This window comes from Engystomops pustulosus, chromosome 6 (assembly GCF_040894005.1).
Source record: "Engystomops pustulosus chromosome 6, aEngPut4.maternal, whole genome shotgun sequence".
In the NCBI taxonomy this organism is placed as follows: domain Eukaryota; kingdom Metazoa; phylum Chordata; class Amphibia; order Anura; family Leptodactylidae; genus Engystomops; species Engystomops pustulosus.
This window is the reverse complement of record NC_092416.1, coordinates 83,158,670-83,177,432: the sequence shown is the minus strand read 5'-3', so window position 1 is coordinate 83,177,432 and position 18,763 is coordinate 83,158,670. Positions and strand designations below refer to the sequence as shown.

General features: G+C 41.9%; 1 protein-coding gene across 10 annotated transcripts in view; it reads right to left on the bottom strand.

Moving 5' to 3' along the window:
• CNOT3 (CCR4-NOT transcription complex subunit 3) overlaps positions 1–18,763 on the bottom strand; it is a 50,764-nt gene continuing 32,001 nt past the window's right edge. For 8 of the 10 annotated variants that reach the window (XM_072156816.1, XM_072156815.1, XM_072156817.1 and 5 more), the window contains 8 exons: positions 17,001–17,106; positions 14,998–15,178; positions 13,171–13,270; positions 11,845–11,907; positions 10,473–10,671; positions 10,138–10,270; positions 3,121–3,246; positions 1–841 (listed from right to left, as the gene is read on the bottom strand). In XM_072156816.1, the coding sequence (XP_072012917.1) occupies positions 743–841; positions 3,121–3,246; positions 10,138–10,270; positions 10,473–10,671; positions 11,845–11,907; positions 13,171–13,270; positions 14,998–15,178; positions 17,001–17,106 (1,007 nt within the window). In that variant the 3' untranslated portion in view covers positions 1–742. The remainder of the gene's footprint in view (positions 842–3,120; positions 3,247–10,137; positions 10,271–10,472; positions 10,672–11,844; positions 11,908–13,170; positions 13,271–14,997; positions 15,179–17,000; positions 17,107–18,763) is intronic. The other 2 variants (XM_072156818.1, XM_072156819.1) reach the window with 1 other exon arrangement.

Below are 18,763 nucleotides of genomic sequence, written 5' to 3'. Positions count from 1 at the left end.
TTATTCTTGCATGAGAAGACATCATATAAAACTATTTATTCATAAATATTTTCCAAAATGAAAATAGGTTACGAAAAATATTTTAAACCAGCTTTCCATACCATTAATTCCATCGGTACAGATACGTGTATCGAGGATGGGAGGGGGAGGGGTATGTGGCAAAGGGGAGAGAGAAAAAAAATAAAAAATAAAACACTTTAAACTTTGATGCACTTGTTATCAAAACAAAAAGATCCAGTATCTGCCAAAAAGGACAAATGATAGAAAAACAAAAGAGTTTTTGTTTAAAGAGGAAAACAAAAACAAAATGGCAGCCAGTAGAGACCCGTCTGGGTAGAGAGACAAGTACTTCCCACCTGCAGCATTCTCCAGGAGGGGGTAGAATAGCTTTTCCTTCCTCTTGTAAAGACTTTTATGCACTTTGTTCATTTTGTTCAATTTTAACCAAATACATTAAAAACTGACTCTGCTTCGTGTCCTTGAATTCTTCCAAAAAGTCAAGAGGGTGTAGTGAGATGTTGGGTGTTGATCACGCTCTCATCCTCTCTCCACCACCACGCACAATCTAATTCCATGTTAACAGATTTTTTGTAACTGCATGCATTAAAGTGTTTGTCCGAATTTCCCCTCCTCCCAACTCTTCTTGGGAAGGAGACTGAAGTCATCTTCTGCCCCTCCCCTCTTTTTCCCCAGTTGCTGTTTGCCCATTTGAAACTGGAAGGCTGAACGTGTAGCAGAGAGGTCACTGTAGGTCACGATCCTCAAGATAACGGTATTCAAATGTGAAACCTTCCTTCTTCCTCTGGCCCCATTTTTCATAGTCAAAGTAAATATATGTCCCCTGCAAAAATATATAAAAATTTTTTAAAACCACATAATATTTCTGCCAAGAATTTGAGTCTGCATCACTTCTCTAATATTACACTCTTCTAAATTCAAGATTTCTTCACTTACAGGAAACTCATAGAAAATACAAACACAGACAAAACAAACCGAAAAATGGGACCGAGCTAGAAGAAACTGGTGCCAATGCCCTGTGATGTGAAAGAGGTGATTATTGGTCACCCAGAGAGGGTTTCATGTGGCCAACCTGCTAGACTGTTGCCGTGTGTCTGACGCAACCATCCTATGTTTACCCCTGATATACACGGTTGTGGAAATAACACTAACTGTTGATGTGTCACCTAAGGGAATGGGCAATATACCCTATAATGTTATGTGTTTTTGTCTTATCGGACTTATTGTTTGGAATTCCTCTGTTTCATTAATTATTTCATGACAATACAATTAAGCGTTGTTTTATGTATTAAAGATATTGATTTTTTTGTTTTACTAAAGAACGCTGTAACTCTGTTTTTTGTGGTAGTATATCCTTTTACATGCTGATGTGCACCGCCATGTTGGATGACCCCACCAAGATGTGGGGTAGGGGCTATGGCTTTAAAAAATTGGACAAGCCTTTTGAGGAAGTTCTCAAAATACAACGCGATACTTGAGAAGCACTGCCTTGAAACAGCTGCACACGATCAGATCCCACAGAGCAAACACTGCATCCTACAAAAATATGATGCATGAAGTCCCTGCCTGCCCGCTGAACCAAAGCACCAACACTTAGCAGTGTCAGCACTGTAACACACTGTTGTGTTTCTTGGGTGTGTTTATTGAAGACTTTTTTTGTGTGTGTAATTACTTTGTCCTGCAAGGGGACACCGACAGGTGATCACTTGTATAACACACTGCACTACTGGCAGTATTCTACTGACAGGCATTCTTTTAAAGGGAAATAACAAATCTTTGGTATATGCAACCGTGTGTAAATATTAGGAATGCATGGATTTGGAACCTCCCAATTCCAGAAAAATTAACCATGCAGACAAAAACTTTCTTATTCCTTAGTGAAAAATTACAAAATAAAAGAATCTTTACTTTATACATTTTCCATAGACTCATGGTCTTGCCTGGTGTAACATCTCCACCCGCTAGCCACTTTGAGCCATAATACAGAAGATGCAGGAGGACTGTGATATATTCAGAAAGTGAAAGGAAATGAAGGGATTTACCTATACAAACACAGTTGCAAAGCATTTTCCTCCAGAAGGTATGACTCAAAGAATAGTGGTCTGCTATTATACCATTTACTAAATACACTCAATATTATTAATTGAATATGAGATACAAATATGGAGAATTAATAAAATAAATAATCTTGTATTTTGTCATTTTTCACTAAAGAAGAAAAAGTTGCTTTGTCTGCATGGTTATTTTCTTTGGAATTCTTTTAAAGGGAGCCTGTCATCACAAAGGTCACCCTGCCTTTACCTCTCACCGCACATGACAGGGCTCATCTCACACGCATGAGATTTGCTTGCTGCAGTGAGCTGACACGAGAGACGAGGAGGGATAGTGCAGCAGATGGGCATTCACTTTTGAAAAGCTTTACCCCGAGACTCCGTACATAATTCTGGCAGTGAGCCAGATTATAAAGAAAAATAATTCAAAGACAAGACTAAGGCAACTTTTTAATGACTGCAGAATGGGATTTTGGAAGTGGTCATCATTGAAAAATGACCTTTGTGATGACAGGTTCCCTTTAAGCCTATGTGACCAAATAGAAATATGCTACATGCAGATCTGGAGTCATTCCGTGGCCTCAGAGTGATACCCCCATGATCAATGCTGCTGGGTGCCAATGGATACAGAGGAAACCTCTCCCCTCTGAAGACAAACACCATGGTCTGTGGAGGACCATGGTGTCTTTGGGGTTGAACACCCAGGATTGGAACCAATAATTCTTGGTGTTCTAGCTGGGTACTGGGCTGTGATACAGGTTGCAAACAGTTCCAAAGTCCTGCAAACTTCTGAGGAAAGGAAAAAGTGATGAGGGTCATTATGTGGTTCTGTGAATATGCAGAGTATAACCATCCAGAGGAATAGTGCTCTGTTAAGCGCTTCTGTACTTTAGCATCTCCGGACCATTCACTCAGCACCTCACCATGCAAAGTCAATAGTTATACTAACTGACAAACACATTTAAATGCCTGACCATACATTTCCCTTTAGTGGGTAGAGTAAGGAAACATGTAATAATAATTAAAAAAAAAAAAACTGAATTTCACAAACCTGCTCAAACTCATCTGTTATCGTCTTGGGCTCCTCGTGCCTCTGGAACCACATCATGTATTTGGTGTGAAACCTCCAAGACTGCTTTTTCAAAGCTTTAGCAGCTAAATACTGTGCTTTAGTGCCCTAGCAAACGGAAAATAAACATTAGAATCCAATCGTACATTTAGTTTAACCCCTCTGGGTCTAAGCCATTTTAGGGCTTTTGGACCAAGCCTGATTTTTTAGATCTGCCCTGTGTTAACATTATGAGGGGTTATAATTTTGTAACACTAACATATTTACGGTATATTGGGATTGTACCTCAAAGTAGTTTAAAAATTTGGATGATAATATATATATATATATATATATATATATATATATATATATATATATATATATATATATATATATATTTTTTTTTTTTATAAAAAACAAAAAAAAAAAATTACAAAATTTTTGCCAAATTTTTATGAAAACCTGCATTTAGAGGCACCTGCTCAGCTTTAAGTGACTGAGTGTTTTAAATAACAGTAAAACCCCGTAAATAATGGCACTTTAAAAAACGACAGCCCTCAATGTATGAATAAAATCAACTTCAAGAAGTTAGTTAACCCTTTAGGTGTTCCACAGGGGTTAAAACAAAATGGAGGTGTACAAGCTGTAATACAAGCTGTGATTTAAGTCATCAGTAGTGAACTTACTACATACTAAAGTAGCAGTGTGAATGACATTTATACAAACCTCATCCACATGCTGTAGTTACAGTTTTAAATGTATGGTTTTTGACCACTAGGTCCTCCACCAGCCAGGAGAATGAAGTCATGAAATCAATAGGACATGTTTATCTCCATTTGTCTCTGCATCAGGTGAATATTTTTTTTCAAACAGTAAATACATTTTTGAAAAGAAATAAAACTGCCATATACACAGATAAAGGATAAGCTTTTGGACAGATCGTCTGCTGTTAAATTATTCAGCCATAAAATAGAGGATCCATCACCAGGAATGTGACTTTTACTGGTGACAGATTGTGATAGTGTATGCTAAGCTCATTTTAAAAATGGCTGTTGGCATTCTGAATTATTTCAGAAGTTTATATAAGCTTAAGGAGGAACCTGTCACCACACTAACCCTCCCCCCCTTTTCCACCAAGGCCCACTAACAGTACCTCCTTCGGTAATGTGTCCATCCCATCAGAGGCGGACTGGCCATTAACTCCACCGGGAGAAATCCCGGTGGGCCGACCTGCCTGAGTGATCTGGGGCCGGTCCGTGCAGGAGAATGTGACAGACTTTCAGCCTGCACTGCACTATTAGAGAGAGAGCAGCCTCACCTACACTACAGGCCGCCCCTGCACTGTCCTAGGGTCAGCAGCAGAAAGTCCCATACACGCTGCTGCCCCTGTGTGACAGCTGATCAGCAACTACACAGAGCTCTGCAGGCTCCAGGACAGCACTGAGGTCAGGCACAGGGCACTGCTCCGGCCCCTCCTCCCATAACCAGGAAGCAAGAGGCTGCTAGACGGGACGGAGAAGGCTGGGGAGGAACACAAGTGCCATGTACATCTCAGCCCTGCCAGGCACCTGCTTCCCTGCTGATTGATTCTCCCCACAAAGAACCTAGTTCTCTCTCTCCATAAATAGTAAGTGCAGGAATGTGTAAAGTGCTTACATGTTATTGACATACATATATATGAGTTCATATATATGTGATGTATGTGTATCAGTATGTACTAGTATTTCTGCTGGGGTTGTATGGAGAAAGCTCCCAGCCTGAGATCTCTCCATACAATAGAGATCAGCTGTAAAAGTAGTTAAAATTGCCCCCCTTTTTCTAGACCATAAAAATAAATAAACAGCAAAAATCATAAACATGCTAGGTATTGCCACGTCCCAAAATGTCCAATCTATCAAAACAAAGAATGGAAAATAGCGCCCATATGTCCGAATCACCACTTTTTAACAATTTTTCCATCAATAAATATTTGAATATAGGTCCCATATTGATATAAATAAAAAGCTAAGCGCATCCCGGAAAAATGGCACATTACACAAGTGCTAATATGAAAAGTTATTGGCCTCAGAATGTGGCAAAATGCATTTCTTTTTTGTACAAAAGATTTACATTGTTTAAAATCTACTAAAACCTACCTTATATACTCGAGTATAAGCCTAGTTTTTCAGCACGAAAAATGTGCAGAAAAACCCAAACTCGGCTTATACTCGAGTCAAAAAAATAAATATATCTAAACTCACCTTTCCGGTGACCCCTGTATATCTTCTATGTGATCTGTCCGGCAGCGGCGGCAGGCTATATACACTGGGGCAGGGGCTGGCTGGCTATATACACTGGGGCAGGGGCTGGCTGGCTATATACACTGGGGCAGGGGCTGGCTGGCTATATACACTGGGGCAGGGGCTGGCTGGCTATATACACTGGGGCAGGGGCTGGCTGGCTATATACACTGGGGCAGGGGCTGGCTGGCTATATACACTGGGGCAGGGGCTGGCTGGCTATATACACTGGGGCAGGGGCTGGCTGGCTATATACACTGGGGCAGGGGCTGGCTGGCTATATACACTGGGGCAGGGGCTGGCTGGCTATATACACTGGGGCAGGGGCTGGCTGGCTATATACACTGGGGCAGGGGCTGGCTGGCTATATACACTGGGGCAGGGGCTGGCTGGCTATATACACTGGGGCAGGGGCTGGCTGGCTATATACACTGGGGCAGGGGCTGGCTGGCTATATACACTGGGGCAGGGGCTGGCTGGCTATATACACTGGGGCAGGGGCTGGCTGGCTATATACACTGGGGCAGGGGCTGGCTGGCTATATACACTGGGGCAGGGGCTGGCTGGCTATATACTGGGAGGCTGTGACCAATGCATTTCCCACCCTCGGCTTATACTCGAGTCAATAGGTTTTCCCAGTATTTTGTGGTAAAATTAGGGGCCTCGGCTTATACTCGGGTCGGCTTATACGGTAATAAAACCTATAAAAATGTATCCATTTCATCGTACCGACCCAAGAATAAAGGGCAAGTGTCATTCGGAGCACACAGTGAAGGACGTAAAAACAGAACCCACAGAAAAAGCCGCAACGGTGTTTTTTTGTCACTTTCACTGCACTTGAAATATTTTACCAGCTTTCTAGTAGATTGCATGGAATATTAAATTGTGCCACTAAAAAGTACAATTTGATCCACAGATAACTAGCCCATATACATGGGAATGTAATGTTAATGGAAAAATTTTTGGAAAAGCTTTTGGAATGAGGGGAGTAAAAACAGAATGCAAAAACGAACGGGTTTGTATACTGCTCCTGTGCACACTACTGTAGATTAATATTTTTCATGGACATATTTTGTACTTAGGGGCAGTATTATAGCAGTTATATTCTTGTACATAGGGGGCAGTATTATAGTATTTATATTCTTGTACATAGGGGCCAGTATTATAGTAGTTATATTCTTGTACAAAGGGGCAGTATTATAGTAGTTATATTCTTGTACATAGGGGGCAGTATTATAGTAGTTATATACTTGTACATAGGGGGCAGTATTATAGTAGTTATATACTTGTACATAGGGGGCAGTATTATAGTAGCTATATTCTTGTACATCGGGGGCAGTATTAAAGTAGTTATATACTTGTACATAGGGGGCAGTATTATAGTAGTTATATTCCTGTACATAATGGGCAGTATTACAGTAGTTATATTCCTGTACATAATGGGCAGTATTACAGTAGTTATATTCTTGTACCGTATTTTAGTAGAAAGCGCCTTATATATGGAAAAATGTATATACTTGTACATAATGGGCAGTATTATAGTAGTTATATTCTTGTACATAGGGGGCAGTATTATAGTAGTTATATTCTTGTACATAGGGGGCAGTATTATAGTAGTTATATTCTTGTACATAGGGGGCAGTATTATAGTAGTTATATTCTTGTACATAGGGGCAGTATTATAGTAGTTATATTCTTGTACATAGGGGGCAGTATTATAGTAGTTATATTCTTGTACATAGGGGGCAGTATTATAGTAGTTATATACTTGTACATAGGGGTCAGTATTATAGTAGTTATATACTTGTACATAGGGGTCAGTATTATAGTAGTTATATACTTGTACATAGGGGTCAGTATTATAGTAGTTATATTCTTGTACATAGGGGGCAGTATTATAGTAGTTATATTCTTGTACATAGGGGGCAGTATTATAGTAGTTATATACTTGTACATAGGGGGCAGTATTATAGTAGTTATATCCTTGTACATAGGGGGCAGTATTATAGTAGTTATATCCTTGTACATAGGGGGCAGTATTATAGTAGTTACATTCTTGTACATAGGGACCAGTATTATAGTAGTTACATTCTTGTACATAGGGACCAGTATTATAGTAGTTACATTCTTGTACATAGGGACCAGTATTATAGTAGTTATATTCTTGTACATAGGGGGCAGTATTAAAGTAGTTATATTCCTGTACATAATGGGCAGTATTACAGTAGTTATATTCTTTTACCGTATTTTAGTAGAAAGCGCCTTATATATGGAAAAATTCCATATATAAGGCGCACCGGACTATAAGGCGCAGGGTGGCTGGGGCCTGGCGGAGGTCCGGGGGCGTGGCAGAAAATGGAGCGGAGGTGAGAGTGGCAAGAGGTGAGCGGTCTCTGGGGAAGGGGTTCCGGTCCGTTCAGGTAGAGAAGGGCAGCTGACCCTACTTACATAGATCCCCGCTACCGGAGACAGCAGATCTCCAGCGGGAACTGCAGACCGACATGGCAGAAGTTGTTCGTGCCGCGTGGTCTGCAGTTCGCGCTGGAGATCTGCTGTCTACGGTCTACGGTAGCGGGGACCTATGTAAGTAGGGTCCACTGCCCTCCTCCATACATAGGGCGCACTGGACTATAAGGCGCACTTTGGATTTCTAAGGAAATCCTAGGCTTTTATGTGCGCCTTATAGTCCGGAAAATACGGTACATAGGGGCAGTATTATAGTAGTTATATTCTTGTACATAATGGGCAGTATTATAGTAGTTATATTCTTGTACATAGGGGGCAGTATTAAAGTAGTTATATTCTTGTACATAGGGACCAGTATTATAGTAGTTATATACTTGTACATAGGGGGCAGTATTATAGTAGTTATATTCTTGTACATAGGGGGCAGTATTATAGTAGTTATATTCTTGTACATAGGGGGCAGTATTATAGTAGTTATATTCTTGTACATAGGGGGCAGTATTATAGCAGTTATATTTGATGAAAGGGCATACTTTTAGAATATTCAATATTAAATTTTGTTCTTGTAATAGTGGTACAGTAGCTAGGAGTACATGGGAGACAGTATCCAACTCTGTTTTCTCTGTGTTAGGCTACATGCACACTGCGGTATGGCGGGCACACGGCACCGTACGGGGAGAGGAGGAGGAGGTGAGTGCTGCTCACCCCCGCCCCCTCTCCATAGGAGACATGTCCTATCTTTTCCCGGGCTACGGAGCGGTACGGTGCCGCAGGTGTGCATAGAAGTGCATGGGGGACGTATATCGCCCGTATATACGCGGCCATATATACGTCCTCCATACATGTGTGTGAATGCAGCCTTATACTTATATGAAACTGAAGAAAGGTAATTAAAACTTTCTTGTTATGTGGCTCTGAGTGACATTTTGCGAACTACACCCATATTACATGACCCCGCCTACTACATTTGACTCCACCCACAACAAAGGGCCACTCTTACAAATTTTTCCAGGGCCTCTTTAATTTCCCAGTCCGCCCCTGCATCCCATGGAGGTGTTTTTAGATTGCAGAATGAATTCAAAGTCATCTTTTATAAGAAAAAGTCATAGTCGGGTAACCCCACTTTCTGCAGTCAGTTTGTGGACTGCAGTACGCCCTCTCCATGCATCTGGCCCAGCCCTGCCTCCTAATTGTGATGTCGTTATCTGGAGATAAAGTATGTAGGGTTGGGCCAGATGCATTGAGTGGGCAGAACAAGCTGACTGCAGGGTGTTCTTCGACTTCAGGAGGTGGGGTTGCCCAAATGTGACCGCTTCCTACAAAAAAAAAAAAATAGATAAGATTTTTAATACATGCTACTACATAAAAAATATGCCAAAATGATAACCATGCGTCATACATACTACAGAAGGAGGTACATTTTGTAGGCTTAGGTGGGGGGCAGGTGTGGCGACAGAGTCATTTTAATTCACAGTACCTCGTTTTTTATCACCAGCGTGTGGAGAGTACCGGGGGAAGGGCAGCTGCGCGCGTGCCTGTGTCTCCTCATGCATTCTTGCTCCCCTTTTCCCATCATGCACACACAGTCTACAGTTGCCACTCTGGGACTTGCCAAATGCTGTTGGCAGGGAGCCAGGAAAAGTATTATAAACTACTGAAATGCTTCAAAATGCTGAGAAATTTTTTTTTTTTTAAATCAGCATTGTATCGGCCAGTGGTGGCGAACCTATGGCACGGGTGCCAGAGGCGGCACTCCAAGCTCTATCTGTGGGCACCCGGGTCATCTCCCCAGCACACCAGACAGGACTCAAAGAATTTTCCTGCAGTTCCTAGCAACTTAAAAGATGCTGCTTTTAGTGATAGTTACTTGGCTACTTGGGACTGTAGGAAGAGGGAGAATTTGTAGGCAGGGCCAAATTATCTTTGGAGGAACTGCTGCTGGCCCCATGATTCTCTGTGTACACTGGGAAAGAAGCTACAATAATGCAAATTTTCCCTCCTTTCTACTGTGTTGGTGTCCTGAGGAGGCCAATATGATTGAACTTTGTTGAAGAACAGGGATCAATAAGTTACTGCTTTAATTTTTGGTTGGCACCTCACGATAAATGAGGGGGGTTTGGGCACTCCGTCGCTAAAAGGTTCGCCATCACTGGTATAGGCTATTGGAACCTGCCACTAGCTAAAAGTCACATTCCTGGTTCCCTTTAATAATAAATACATGAAATAATCAACATGCAATAATGAAAGCAAGCAGACTGTAGCTGCATCATACCTCAAGATAGTAAAAGATAAAGAAGAGCGTTTCTGTTGAAAGCCGCTGGTAGAATTCTACTGTGTCCGAGTGAGGCGGGGGCATCTGGTGGTGATACTGGGGTGTTGGGCAAGGATTTCTTGGGAGGTATTGCCTTTTAGAGAATCGAATACACAAACAATTCAATACATGACAAAACAAGCAATGGAGTGGAATATATATGCACTGAGATCATAACTACAATCTACTTTGGAAAAAATGGTCACTAAACTCCCATACAAAAGAAAGCGTACAGAATACATGGGGCCGATGCTTACTGCTTAAAGAGAACACAAAAGTCCAACAGTAAGACGCACCGTATCCTCTCTGAATCTGACGGGTGAGGCATATGATGCCAAGCTGCATCTTCCATTGCTTGCTGGTAAAGCTGATCTGTTGTGAGAGGAACAGGACCCAAAGGACACACGCCCAGTGACAGAGGGATGTTCACTTCTGAGAGCTGAGTAGGGGGTTGAGTGGCAGGAGGCTGCGTTGTCGCCGTAGTGATGAGTATTTCTAAAAGCACATACATAGATACATATAAAAATCAAAAAGGGATGTTTCTGGTAACAACTCATATGCTGTAGAGAGTACAGATAAAATTCACTGGAAAGAGGTCCCGAATGTTGTGTAATAAATACAGGAATCATTGATTTCTTCTCATGGCAGAGACCACCAAGAATGATGACAATTGATGAAAATTGAAGACAGGTAACATTGTCCGAAAGCAGTCACATGCGTAAGACCAGACACCTAGCACAGGAGACTGCTAGATCTTATTCAATGCATCAAATAGCGGCAAAAAAGGAAGAAGCACATGAAAATTCTTCCACTGCGGCTAAGGCTGCATTTACACTGACGTATGCCCGCACAACATAGGTCAGCCGCGATGGAGAGGAGGAGTGGTGAGCCCACACTTCTCCATTGCAATGCATTACGTACAGCCTGTAACAAGGGAAGAGCTAGGACAAGTCCCATCTTTTTCCCTTTACCGTATCACTGTGTGTAGCCATTGCCGGTCTAAGTGGAACCTATGTACGGCTGCAAACGTGCTGAACTTTTTAAAAAATGTTTTTAAAGGGATATGGCGATTATGGTTGTCGCTGGACTTCTGAGACCATCAGAATATTATCAAAATAATAATATAAAAAATTTTTAATTTTTATAGCCCCATCAAATTCTGTAGCGCTTTTCAAATCATAGGGGACATTGTGTGGTTATTTTATATTTGTATGAGATCGTCCTTTGGGTTTATGCTCATAAATTTATCTAAATAACCTTTGGACTGTGGAAGTTCTGAAATAAAACATTTGCTGCCATCTCTTTCCCACTCACCAGATATGATTGGTGATACAATCAAGAACAGACCACTCCCAGCGCAGGGAGGCCTTATCCTCCCATTTCTCAGCATTGTAAGCGCTGGGAGATCGTGACCCCTAGTTACAAACGGACCTATGGATGTTTGTAATTTATTGTACTTTAGTTCTAGGTTACAATGAACACTTGTAACAGTTATCAAAAGGAGTCTGCATTTAAGAACCAGGATTATCAAAAAACTTATGACAACCCAAATTTCTTAAAATCCAGTTGTCACAGAGACCAAAAAGAATTTTGGCTGGGGTTCCGGCTCACATACAAATTCAACTTAAAGGAAATCAACCACTAACAAGAACTGCTACAAATACACACCTCCACTCATCTTCACCTTGATCCCAGCGATGTCCGTAGCTAGTCTTGACACAACAGGAACTCCTAGAAAAGAAAGTTATAATTAGCAGCACGGAGCGCGGGGACAAGGTGTACGGCGCTCCAGGCTGCCAATTATGCAAGCCGCCGCACCTCCCTTCAGGCCTCTCGCCTGAAGTCACATACCTCCCCCCCTGCTCCCAGCATGGCAAAGGGAGGTGGCAAGGGTGTGAATAATTAGCAGACCAGAGCGCTAGACATCTTGTCCCCGCACTCTGTGCTACTAATTATAAGTTTCTTTTCTAGGTGATCCCATAAAGACAGCGATGAACAGGGATCAAGGTGAAGAAGTGAGTGTTTGCAGCCATTTTTTTTTTTTTTTTTAATTGCTTGAATTCCATTAAAAACAATCCTACAGAACCCAGGGTCTTCCTATATTTGGGACTCTGGAAGCTTCTCATATAAAGGCAATGATTAGGGAATCCAGCAGCAGGGATAGGGATAAAAACCATGTTGGAGCACATATAGGAACTTTAGCTGCACAACCATTTTGATCAGATAAAATGGGTTGTCCCAGGGTTAAGAAATATGGCTTCTTTCTTCAATAGCTGCTCCTCTCCTGCCCATGGGTAGTGTGTGGTGTTGAACCAGGCTTCGTAAACCTGTACACAGTTGAACTGCAATACCAGCAAAAGCCATAGTTAAAAAAGTGCTGCTTTCTTAACATATTGGTAGTAGCTTATTAGGTCAATTTCTGCTGACAGATTCCCTTTAAATATGCCCTAGATTGCTTCATTTGAAAAAAGTATATTAGAGGCCTCTATCAAGTGAATGGCCTGCATATTGCCAAATTTCATACACCGTATGACACTGTCCAATCCCTGGACTTGGGTCCAGACTGAGCAAGCTATAGCAAATGCGTCTGTCCAGGGCATCCATGCCCACTCCACCTTAGCGCGAGGGTGGCGTAGGGGGGAATAAAAGTGTCGCTTGGACAGGAATTGCAACCTTTTCATGGCTTATATTCATCCAGCTAAGTGGCATACAAGCCATGATAAATTGCCCATACGGTGGCTGGGATGGAACTCCTTGCATTATTAGTCAGTGGTTGTTCTGTGAAATCTAGCCCCCAGGCTGGGCTGTGCATCCAGGTATTTACAGTATGTTCCTTTACTATAGCCAAAGACCACAAAATAAATAACTGCATTCTTAAAATAAAGCAAGTGACTTGGCAGAGAAATGACATGACAAAAGTTTGAAAAAACAAACAAAATGTTTTGTAAAAAAAAAAAAAAAAAAAAAAAGATTGATGAATCAATGAAGTAGTACCTCTCTCAGCCAGATGAATAGAAGGTACTGGATCTTCTAAGTTGGTTCCGATAGCTGCACGTTCTGCCATGGATTTCAGTGTACTCAAAGGCTCAGGTGCCTAAAGATAGGAGAAAAATTTTTCAGACAATCACACGTCACCCAATTTATGCTGACCTATTAAAAACAAAAAAGTAAATGATGTGCAGAGTTCATACATGCAACTTATGAACAAATCTCCAGACCTGAAGGCAATTTAGAGAAAGCTGTACAAGAGGAGAAAAGGTCTGTGATCTTTTCAGTCATTTGCTGCTGCCAGTTATCATCATTCTAACAGAAAGCAGATTACAAGTTATATTCTGCAATTTGTGTGTAAAGATTTTGAGTACGACACTGATGCTAGTAGCAGATGAACCTGCATGTTGAACACATGATGTTCCTTTTAAAATGCCAAACTATATAGCAAGATGTGTTTGGTCAGTTTAAAGAAGATTTTTACTTGTGCTGCCTCTTTACAAATACCAGGGCAGAAGTGCCAATTAGTGGCAGTGCTAGTGTTTAATATAAATTACTGTGGAAGTGCACTGTATATAAAAATTACAATGGTGCTGTATAACGATTAAGATCGATATACAAATGAATTATTGTCCCTCCTTATAAGATCACATACACCATTCCTCTACCCTGCCGGAAAACCGGTTATCACCAAGGTAGCTTTAAGAGGTGAGGCAAAGGGCTTCATTGCAATCACTTGTGGTATCAGGAGTAGAATATATTTAGAAGTGACTGCATCTTTGGGGGAAGGTGGGAGGGAGTAGTAATATAGAGAGGTATTATTTAAACAACGCTCAAATCAGATAACATAGGATTAAAGCTTTGATGAGGGGGATGTTATGGCCAGATACAAGAGATAAAAGGATAAAAATGTAAAGTTTAATATACTTGGATAAGGTATCCGCTTAGTGATATGTAAAAAGCCTGATATGGAAATACAATTAAACATTGTTTAGATTATTTAAATAAAGGAAAATTATTATATTAAAAAAAAAAAAAAAAAGAAGTGACTGCATCTTTAGGAACACAGTTCTAAAATGCTTTGAGTATTAGGCTGATCGTCTTACCACACAAATCTCCTTCCGAACCTGTGAATTCACCATCACATTCCTATATATGGGGATTAAGTTACTGAATTCCCCCAAGTAGATTCTGGACAAGAGGCCCACCGGTGTGAGGGCATCTCACACACTGATGACCATAAAAATGTCCAAGACACAAAACGTAAGATATAGGACCTTCTCGGAGTTTTCTGGCTTTTGGCAGTCAGCTCCAAAACACAGGACAGTAAAAAGTAGAGAAAAGTCGCAGCACTCACCGATAACAATATCTTCTTTATTTCGTCAGAGCCTAAAATAGGTCTGGCATGGTGGCCAAATCAGGGTAGCTCCTATCCCTGTTCCTAGCTCTGCCCTGATTTGGCTACCATGCCGGACCTATTTTACCCTGTGATGAAATAAAAATATTTTTATGGGTGAATGCCGCAATCTTTCTTTACTTTTTGCATGCTCACAGTACCTATTTCTATGAACGCTGAGCACCACCTGAATGTTCTTAAACAATGACAGGACAATTTAAAAAAAAAAAAAAAAAAGCCCGTGTGAAAGCCCACAGGAATACATAGACATGGAAACTATGCCTAATACTGTGGATGTCATCAAGCATAGGGACAGAAAGCTCTGTTGCATTAAGAAGGGCAGAATATTACAAGGAATCAAACATACTTTGCATCTTTCTAAACATTTAAAAAAAAAATCACTTTGAATATGAACCTGAAGCAGCAGATTTACTCACCTTGATCTCTGGTGTGGTGCTGAACTGAGGTGGTCCGTTTAGTAGTGGCTGGCTGGGTTTAGGGTCGCTGAAGCTGGGCGTTGGTGAACTAGGAGGATTTACATTTAAGGGTAATAGTAAGCTGGGCCCAGTGCTGGTACTACTGCTGCTGGCTGGCTGAGATACACTGTTTGTCTCTTTTCTACAACAAAAATGAATGTAAATATATGGGATAGTGAAAAACACTAAGATGCAAACAGCATAATTTTACATTTTCTCTGTGGCTAAAACTATATATGCAGTGTCAATGTGTGACAAGGTTAGATGAAACATGATTGAGGCTAGATGCAGGTTCTGACATACATCAACATATAGACATCCTTCATATTATTCTGCCACTTTTCTTGACAGCGAAACAAGAAAAAAAATAAAGTTACTGTAAACCACACTTGTGCAGGTAATTGGAAAAGAGGAGCTGAGCACACAAATGTTAAAACGAATTATACACATTTATTTCGTTTCTCAAGCTCAAATTTTTTGACCCTCCTTTTGACACTTAGAGGATTTAGAGGATGAGACCGAGCAGAAAAGCAGCCAAATAAAAATAAAATGTTATGTTTGTGGACTTCGTTCACATCTGCAAAATGGCCACAGTCAACAAGAAAAGCAGGACAGAAGGCCCTCAAGGGGATGGTGCAGGGAACCCGTCACCACAGACAACCCCCCCCCCCTCCCCATAAACCACAAACAGTACCTAGTGGAGTGTAAGAGTGTTCCTACCCAGTCCACCACATCAGCCCCCACTGTGGCTTGTTCCTGTGATGCACTGAAGTGGCGCATGCCCAGTACGTACATGCTGACTGAGCTCAACCGCAACTTTGTGCCAGTGCAAAACAGGAGCAAGTCAGAGAGAGGACACTCGGTCCCGTGATACACTGAAGTTGCACATGCTCAGTCGCATGTGTAGATGGCTAGTGCCAGTCTCACACATCCCGGGATGGCGCCATGTGCAGGATCTCCCAAGTAGATGATGGTGTGGCCAGAGTGGGATTGTATGCAGCCCAAGAGGAAGCAGGTTGACAGTATGGGGGACCACTCTCCACTTGGATGACTGTCTTCAGAATGCAATGAGATGGAATACATTTTTTTTCTTTTTTATGAATGATGGCAGCAATAGTATTCATAAATGCATCATTGGAACACCATTACACTGCACTTACAGGTAGTGGTTAAAGGGAACCTCAGATTTTCAGAAACCTTGGGGAGCCAGGGCAAGTAGGTGGTGTGTGTAACATGACCGATAAATATGAAATTGCCATAAAAACCTTGCAAGTGTATTCACCCAACATGCTACCATAGCTAGGAGATAAAACAATGATGTGCAAGTGCCTCTTTAACCCTTTCCCTGCCAAGGAAGTATCTGATTGGCTTAGCAGAAGCCACCCTATGATGTATGTGATAACTCCTAACTTCCGAGGTTTGTAACAACGGCTCTGTGGCACCTTAAAACACATTTTCCTATGAAAAAGGAGACTCTGTTTCAAATGAATCTAGAATTGGCTGATAAATAGTGTGACAAAATTTGCAGAAATGCCTGGCAGCGAGAGGGTTAAGCTGAGAAACAATGCACAGTATGAGGCGATAAGAGATAGTGAAACAGATAAACTATAAACCAAAATTCTCACTTTAAACTATAAAAACACACTATAGTTTTTGGTCATCAGTTGCTGCAAACAGATATCACTAAGCGTGTACTCCAGAAAACTAACACCTGGAAAGGCCCATTCATACCACATTTGTTTATACGTTGAAAATACTGTATAAAACTATTGTCAAGTCCAATATTTCTATTTATTCATTCAAGTTTTAGCACAAAGAAAGTTAGAAAATATACATATAAAAAATATGGATTGAATGTGGCCAAAGTGCACTCAAAATGTATCCACAGACTACACTTTACAATTTCACTTGGACCAGAATTAACCAGAGCTATAGACAAACAAATCCTGCAGTTTGGTACTCACGCAGTGCTGGTTGGTGGGTTGTGGATCACAGACTGGCTCAATTGTGATTGACTGCTGTTAATAAGTGCAGTATCGGTTGAATTTTCTGCTACTACAGAGCTATAACCTGGAGGAAAAACAAACAGGAAACCTATGAAGTGGCAAGATTGCATTCTCTTCCACTAGTTCACACAGAGGTTACATTTTGCCTCCTACTATCAGGAGAGCTGGGTGCCAAGACCATGAACACAATGACAAGCTCCCAGGAATCTCTGCTCATCAAGCTGACTAGATCAACCTGTGATTGAAGGGTGTGGTAACACATCACATGATCACATCTGACCCTCCTAAGCAGATATCAGATTGCATGTGTGGAACAAATTGTCTGGAGCTGGTTTTCAGACTAGCAGCAAATTTTGAGAGCGCGTTCACACGTTCTTCTAGCGCACAGGGGGCGGAGTTTGGGGCGATCGCATATGCGTTTCCCGAGAAACGCATGCGATCGGGTTATTAATCGCATGCGTTTCCCGGGAAACGCATATGCGATCGGCCCGAGCCCCGCCCACTGTGCGCTAGAGTCGCGTTATGAACGCGACGATAGCGGAACGTGTGAACGCGCCCTCACACGATGCGCTCAGTCACATTTTTTGATGCATTCAAAAAGCTTCAGCCTTGATCACATGCTGAGGTCACATTGCGTTTTAGCATATGCAGTGTAAACGCAATGTGACCTCAGCATGTTATAAAGGCTGAAGCCGCTGAATGCGTAAAAAAATGCATCAAAAACCATGAATCAATGCATCGTGTGAAAGTGCCCCCTGAGGCAGTGTTCAAATGTGGCATTCAGTTGCGTCCAAACACATGCGTTGTCAAATGTTCATATGCGTTTGGCTGCTTTGAAAGCTATTTTTTTTTTCATTGCTCTAAGTGGTCACACGTACCGCTAGGCGTCCGTTCCTAACGCAACGCTAGCGCACAGGGGAAAGTCCGCGGCCCGAACGTACATGCGTTTCCAGAGAAACGCATGCGATCGGCTTAACAATCGCATACGTTTCCCTGGAAACGCATGTGTGTTCGGCCCGAGGACCTCCCCCTGTGCGCTAGCGTCACGTTATGAACGAACGTCTAGCGGTACGTGTGACCGCGGCCTAAGCGGCTTTGAAAATGTTTACACAGCTGCATGCAATATGCAGCAAGGGCGCTGTCCCAAGTTGCGTTTTGGCTGCGTTCGCAAACACAAACCATACCCACCGGGGCGGGCCGCGCCCCAAACGCATCAGCGTTATAGCGAACGAGCTGCCAGTGTTTTGCGTTGCTTTAATGCAAAACACCGGCGTCTCTTTCCTGCTCACAGGCATTTCCATAGAAACACTGATGCGATCGGGCTGTGGCCCTACCCCGGTGGCGTTTTGAACCTGTTTTGGGCAGTTTTCAAGCAGTCCTTTAAAAAAAAAAAATTGCATGTGGTTTTGACCGGTGTTACCAATTATCTTAATTCGAACGGGTCAAAAACTGACTTCTTAAAAATGGCCCAAAAATGTGTTCAAACCGCCACGCGTGCCGCCAGCCTTGCCGGCTATGGAGATGGCTCAGCCCATTAGCCCTCTTCATGCACCGGGACCCGACAAGGCAGTCGAGCGTGAAACTGTTAACCTAAGGGTGAAGACACACATGGCGTTTTTGGGCCGTTTTTACTAAGTGCGTTTTCAGATCGTTAAAAACGCATGCGTTAAAAAATGCATCCGTTTTTTTAAAAACGCGTGCGTTTTTGTCCGTTTTTCATT